At 37.8% G+C, this 7,733-nt stretch overlaps 1 protein-coding gene across 13 annotated transcripts in view; it reads left to right on the plus strand.

Annotated features, from left to right (window-relative positions):
* Nucleotides 1-7,733, plus strand: part of dlg3 (discs, large homolog 3 (Drosophila)) — a 110,773-nt gene that overhangs the window by 92,413 nt on the left and 10,627 nt on the right. For all 13 annotated transcript variants that reach the window (XM_008420772.3, XM_008420771.3, XM_081611787.1 and 10 more), the window contains one exon: nucleotides 4,618-4,732. In XM_008420772.3, the coding sequence (XP_008418994.2) occupies nucleotides 4,618-4,732 (115 nt within the window). The remainder of the gene's footprint in view (nucleotides 1-4,617; nucleotides 4,733-7,733) is intronic.

Below are 7,733 nucleotides of genomic sequence, written 5' to 3' on the forward strand. Positions count from 1 at the left end.
TCGGCTAATTACAATTAAGACAGGGATACTTGTTGCATTGTTTTGATAATGTGATCTCTTCCTGTCAAATCCAGCCACAATCTTTGGCAATCTTGTCTGGAAAAGTGTAATGCAGATCCGAATACCGCAGTGTTTCCCCCAGAAAACCCGCCCGGTTTTAGGGGCACCAGAGGCATCATCCAGCAGCCTGTCCAGGCGGGACATGCTGGACGATAAATCGTCCAAGAAGTTATGATGAACGCTAATATTGTTGTTTTGAGACCATTTTCAAGTTATATATTGATAATAGCATAAATGATGCAAGAACATATTCTCAGTATCAATAAAATGTAAATTCTAATGAGCATTTAACACTGGAAAAGGGAAGACATTTTAAATATCCAGAACAGATGAACAAAACGGGAACAACAAAAAAACGGGCATTGAAGTCTCATATATTGGTTATTGTGACAATTGGTAGGCACACTGTGTTTTTGAGTTTAAAAACGTTAAAGTTTAAAGGAAATTTAAAAATATCACCAGATAATTGTTATTGGAAAACATAAACACATAAACAACTATAAATTTGTAAAAAATGCAAACATAAAAAAGTACAATTAAAATAAATATTGAATTGTCTCATCCTAATTCAAAGGTTTTTTTGATTGTTTATCCATGACTTGTCACTTTACCAGCTGAAGCTGTTGGCGAGTTGACTGGTAAAGACAGGAAGTGGTTACGGCGTTCCGGTGAATAAAACGTCACCTGACCTCAGTCTCACTTTGAGTTCACGGACTGACCAAGCTGTGTTTCTGTTGTGCTTCCAATCGTTTCACAAAGAGACTCTTTTTGCTCTCACTGTTCCTTTGTGTACAAAAGAAAAGAACTATAATCGATGAGCAAACAATCCTCAGCCTAGTGGCCCACCACACTTATAATCCGCTGGGTGAGTAAAATGTGTTTTATTGCAGCTGATATCGTCATCGCAATATTTACTAATAATCTCTCCGTCATAAGATCCAGTTTTATGAGTCTGTGAAACTCATAAAACTGGATCTTTAAGGCTTGGAGAGGTAGTTGTTCTCGAGTTGCATGTTGGTATAAATGTTTCCTACACCAATTACAACTCCTACAGTTTTATGAATACAGGTCATTTTTTATTTTCTTAGAAAAACTGATACATTCCCACCTTGCTTGACCAGTCGGCTCTGACTGTGTCTTGAAGGATCCATTTTACTCTGTTTTCATGTCCATTTTAAAATGGACATGAAGTTAAGGAGCAATATTAGTTTTTGTGGCAGTTTAGTTACCTAAAAGAGACTGAAAATAAATTATATATATTTTTTTCTATTTTACTGGTATACAATAAATACCATAAAATATTGTGAAAAATTTACTCAAATGGCAACAAGCCAATCACATTGAAATAACCATGCATCCTAGATGTGCAATATAGCTTAAAGTGTTATTGTGATGTTCTGTGGCATTTACTACTATAATAATTCATGATATAAAGGATTTAAAGTATTTTGTAGGAGTTTGTTTTCTACTGCAAACTAATACAATCACAAATGCTGCTGTTGATTTAAGACAATTTACGGATTATTATAACGAGTACTTCAAGATAACAGAGTATTTTTATTGTCTTAAGTGGTGCACAATAACTGCATTTAATCATATTTTAAAGTATTTTAATATTTATTGTTGCTCACATGTAACCAATACTTGGGAAAACTAAAAAATCTTTTAGCAAACATTATCATATAATCATGTCGAGTTTGTCTTAATGTTAAATCAAATTTCTCATCACAATGAAATGAAGACACAGATGTCCGTCTCTATTCAGGACTCTTGATACCAGCTGAACATTTAAAACTTCCCAGCCTAACGTTGACGGTGGCCATCCTTTTGTCACCAAAGTGTTCCCATCTTCTGATTGCTACTTCCTGCAGATCAACATGGCCTCAAACTGGCTTGTTGAACATGATCAACAAGCCAGTTGTAGAAGCTGTATTTTAACAGGTTCCACAAGTTGGTGGAACGAGATCCTCCTGATAAAAACCTGCTGTGATCCCATCAGGTCAACATGGACCAAAAATCTCCTCAGGAATGTTTTTAACTTGCTCAGTCTGCGTCGCAATCGGGGCGGATTTAGAAGAACGTGGGCCCTGGGGGCTAAAGCAAGTTTTGGTCCCCCACCCACAAATATGCAAATTATATTATACTGATTGATAAATGGCCAGACCTTCACATTAGTGGATACGGATATTCAGGTTAACACAACTACTGTCAGATTATGGTGTAATTTTATCTGTTTAATATCATAATGAATAGAATCAATAACGTATCTGGTGGTGTGGCTTTTTTTGGTTTATGATACATCTTGGAAAATGTTGAAGGAACAGTTTTCAGTTTAAAAATGTAAATCTTTCAGTAAGTCAACTAGTAGAGTAATAATGTCACAGCCTTATATTTTTGTCTTATTTTTATTTATGTTATCGACTATCGGTTATTGATTTTTGGAATGAGAAAACTGACTGGTATTGGTTTCACTATAAAAAAAATAGTTGTGCATCTCTATTGCTTATTTAGGTAACTGTATGGCTATGAGCAGAGCCTCACCTGTTACTTTTTAGTAACGGATTATGCTGTCGATTATTCTGACAATTGATTAATCTGTAGAAAATTCTGCTATTTTGTTTTACCCCTAAATCTTTTTTCTTTTTTTAAACTAAGCATTTTATTGCCTAAAATTTCTTTTGTGAATGCTTGATAATTTGTGGCAAAGGATGAGCTAAAAAAATACTTCTAACTTCAAAATGTGAAAATCTGAGCTTAACATCAATACAGTGTAGGGCTGATCTGTTTTTTATATCATTTTTATTTTATTTGGATTAACCGTTATCTGGAGATGGGCACCAGCAACCCTCCCGACCACACTAAGGGACTGGGTGGATGGATGGATAAATGGATGAACCAGTTAATAATTACATGGAAAAAGGTGCTTAATAGGAGATTTTTTGTACAGAATTTGAACCAGGAAAAAGTAAAACTATGCCACTTGAGAAGTTTTGGGTAGAGGAGTTTTGTAGATAAAGGATTTTTTAAAATCTTAAATGCAAAATGTATGTATTTTGCATTTTAAAATGCATTAGATGCAAAATACATTTTGTACAAAATTGTACAACTTGCTACTGCTTTGATTATGTTGCTTTTTCAGAAAATGTCTTTTTTTGGAGTCTGTATTCTCCAGTTATGATTAATCGATTACTAAATTAGTTGACAATTTTTTTTAAATCGATTAATCTGATTAATCGTTTCAGCCCTGCTCACCTAGCATTAGCAAGGCGCGCTTAATAAAGTGAAGGTTTGGGGTTTTTAAGTCTCCTGTGTGATAACCTCCTCGTGTTTCTGCCCATCTGTTTATCTGCCATCGCTCTCTGATGAGGTGGCCTTACTCGCTCCAGCAGCCTCGACGCAAAGCTCGCTGCGCTCAGCAGGCTAATGAGCGCCGTCCTAATGAGAAGGTCCAGCTGGATTCATACATCATCCCTGAGCTGAGGAGCTGCTGCTGGATTTACACACCTTTGACAAATGGCTGTGCACGAGAAATTCTTGGAGGCCTTCCCCCCTTTTTTAAACCTCACTAAAGAGCCCATGTTGAACTTAATTAATCAGTGTAATTAATTACCTGACATGAGACATTACAGGATGTGTAAGGCAGATCTGTGATAAACCATCTGTACCCGGGGTCATTAATCAGCTTAAGGATTCTCTGAACCTTTCCTCTATTCACTTTAGTTAACTGCTGGGCTAAATAAAACTCTAATCTATGGTAATGTTAAAGCAAAATAACACTCAGTGGGCTCCTTTTATAGAAACCGGTCAATACTACTGGACTCGTCTGTCACAATAACAAATTTGACCCAGACGTTATTGAACAAACTTCCAGAAAACTACAAAACAGCTGAAACACTAAGATCCTTTAAATCAAGGCATTTGTTTCTTCTGAACAATAATTATTGGGAAAATGACCAACATATTCTATGATGGCACTGTTTGTTACTAGTTTCTCAATTGGTGACTGTATTTTGTTTGAATGACTTTTTGTGTTTTTATCATGTCAAGCACTTTGAACTGCTGAAATGTACTGTACAAATAAACTTGATTGATTTATTGCGACAAACGATAATAATTGTCACCCTGAGACGATTTGTGAGTAATATAGTGGTAAAGGCATAATAATAATGTAAGAAGACATTCTCAAATATCAATAAACTTTTAATTTTAATGAACATTTAACACTCAAACAGGAAGAAATTTTAAGTATCCAAAATAGAAAAACTAAAGCGATGAATTATGAAGTCTCTATAAACAAATTGTCCTTTACAAAAATGGGCCAGTTGAGGCCAAAACACCAGATTCAAGACTCTTGTCATCCAGTTTTTGATGGAAAGAAAAGAGAAAATCATGAAATCATGAGCTTGTTTAATGCATCATGTGATTAATTGATCTATTGCTTATTGTGACAGCCCTACTACTGCACCCGCAGAGTGGCAGCCTGTTTGCTCAAGACCCCATTTCCTATTTTTGAGGTGATGTTGACACATTTCTGTGTTTTTGTTTCTTTCACGGCAGAGTACAGTCGCTTTGAGTCGAAGATCCACGACCTGAGGGAGCAGATGATGAACAGCAGCATGAGCTCAGGATCAGGCTCCCTGCGCACCAGCGAGAAGCGCTCCCTCTATGTCAGGTACACACAAACACGCAGCTGCACTCGCTGCATCAAATTCAGAGATCTGCTGTTAAAATAACCACTCTTGCATAACAAACCTCGGCTTGTCTGTGGGGGGTGGAAGAAGCCCAAATGCACGTGTTCTTAAAAGCAGGCACACATGGCTCTCTTTTTTTTTTTTTGTATTTTAAGCTAAGCTGTAAGTGAGAGAACGTTTAATTTAGGGCATCGGGTTGATGGCATTCATCTTGTAAGAGCTGACGGACATCCCGTGTTGTTGTTTTGACGCCTGGGATGACATTGCCTCGGCTTCCTTTAATGCAGATTGACAGAGGGGCTTGTCAAAGTGACTCGCGTTATGACACTTTGGGCCAGTTGCCAAACTGGATGGAGGTTCATTTAGAAATGAAAGCAGGTGGCGGCGCTCCGCTCGCACAGCCACAGTGAAAAAGGCTGGACAAGGTTCAAGGTGAGGCGACCATGTGATGTAACGCCATAGTTGGAGTACTTCCTTTTATTTCTGCTGAAGCTCTGATGCTCTTCTCCCAACCTCAGCTTATCTCTCCACTATGCACATTTTAAAGTTGTGTATCTTCATTTAAAAATAACATTTTTAAACAGTTAATGCACTGGTTTGGACAAAAACTTGTATTCAAATATGAATACTGGTGTTTTTGGTTATTTGACACTATCAATGTTTTTTGTTGTTGTCCTTTTTAGTTTTATATTGCTGTATGCTAATGTAAACAATTAGCATGCAGTTTTATTTACATCATGAACTGTCCTGTGTGGCTGATATTCTGAAGGTAATGGACAACGAATGGTTATTGTTTTTCATTACTTATGTTTTGCGATTGTGTTAGGCTTTTTTGGGAGGGTGTAGCAAAGATTAAAATTTGATTTCGTCGTGCTACTTTACAAATGTCTGTAAGGGATTTAGCTATTTTCCATGCTTATGTGGGGCTGTAAATTTGGCTTTTTATTACTCGCCGTACCAAACACGGACTATAACTTGACATCAAGTTAGCCTGAGGCAGCAGTGTAGTAGATATAAGAAATACTGCCACCTACAGGTGGGAGTTTGCAGACACTTAAAGGGGCAGTATCATGTAAAATTGACTTTTTTTTTTAGCTTTACATCATGTTATGATGTTAGTTCCTCACCACAAATACACCTGTAGAGTTGTTTTGATTCTTTCAATGCATGTTTGATAAATCCTTTAATCTCCATGGCAACCATTCAGCTTTACAAAACGCCTGGGTGGACCTAGCTCCACCTTCCTTTCTTTCCTTACTTTACTTCCTTTCTTCATTTCACCCAACCAACCGTTCTTCTCTTCCTTGTGCTTCCTGTCTTCTCTACTTTCTTCCGTGTCTGATGTTCTCACTTTTCTTCCTTCTATCCTTCCTCCTTGCCATATGTCTTTGCTTCCTATCTTCCTTGTGTCCTACATCCCTTTCTTCTCTTTCACTGTAACTTGTATCCTTCCTGCTTTTTCTCCATGTGTCCTTCATTTCTTCTCCCTCTTCGTCCCTTCTACCCCTCTCTTCTTCCATTTCTTCTTTTTGTCCCTCCTACTTCACCACTTTACTTCTTTTTGCCCTTACCTCCTTTTTTGCACTTGCTTCCTTCCTCCTCCTACCGTCCTTGCAATCTTCCTTCCTTCCTCTATTTTCTTTTAAGTTTCATATTTAAACCCATCCCACTGGATACATACTTGCCATAAATTCAAAGTGAATTTTAGTGTTTTATGCTGTAAAGTTGATGTTCATGCCTGAGGATTTTCCATGAAAACTTGTGCATGTCCAGTGTGACTCATGGCTCTCGTATGGATGGCGTCCTGTGAGGCTTGTAGAGCAGATCCTGCTTCTGTGCAGGTGACTAAACCCATGGTTATGTTGGGAAAGCTGTCTAGTTTGCTGACTGAAGCAGGAGCTGCCTTATCCTCCCTGCCCAGCTCCAGGAATGCGGAGTCCTTCAGCCTGTAAGGTGCACTTAAAAGAGGTCCCATGTTTTCCTGCAACAATGATAACGCTGGGAATTTGCCTGTGTTGACAGTAGACTTGTCGAGCTTGTCTTGAATTGCAGCATAATCGCTTCACCGTTTGTCTTCCCGGCTCTAGTTTCGGTTAGCAGGATTATGTCAGGCAGGTTGAAATCTTAAAAACCGATGAACAGGATGGTTGGGTTGCAGTCTGCTCTGTGACATATGACCTACGAAATGTTAGCCAGTTGGTCTAGGAAAACCTGAACCAGTAAAACAAGACGTTACTCCAGTTAGAAATGCCTGCTGTTTTACGTGTCCTACAAGGTAATGAGGCCCTGCAGGACCATGAACATGCTGGTTGTTGAAACGTTTATAATCGGTATGAGGAGAAATATTAAATAAAAATTGTTGTGATGTATGACTGAGTATCAGGACCTTACAAAATTACAAGAATAAAGTCAAAATAATCAGAATAAAGTCAGCATTACGAGAATTAAGTGGAATTAAAGTCTTAATATTAATTTTTTTCCTATGCTTTCTTAATCTGGCCCTAATACTGGGTTTCAACCAGTACAAGTTTAAGTAAGTGTAGCTTTTCCAACAAGTAGCACCTCTGTGTTTGACAAGTATTTTTTCAAACTGCCGCCGTAATGACAGACCTCTTGACTGAGTACAGACACAGTACTGGCAAAAGTATTCACTCATACATGTATACAGTATATATGGGGTCAGACAATGATGTTGGATGAGAAGGTTTGGCTCGTAGTCTCTGCTTTAATCCACTCCAAAGGTTTTCTACCAAAAACTTGCTCACCGACGTCATTTTACGACACTTTAGCTGCTTCCAGCTAAAGTGTGCTGCGCCAGTAAGAACACTAAAATACACCAATAGCGCCACGAGATTTGTCAAACGTATAAAAGCAACTTTAATTTGTTCAGTCAATGTAATGAGGACTATAACAGCCAATGTAAAAAGTTGACTCCTTTAAAACATGCAAAAATAAACTTCTTAAAATTGGTTCAGAAAATGC

This window comes from Poecilia reticulata, chromosome 10, assembly GCF_904066995.2.
Source record: "Poecilia reticulata chromosome 10, P_reticulata-male-v2, whole genome shotgun sequence".
NCBI classification, from domain to species: Eukaryota; Metazoa; Chordata; class Actinopteri; order Cyprinodontiformes; family Poeciliidae; genus Poecilia; species Poecilia reticulata.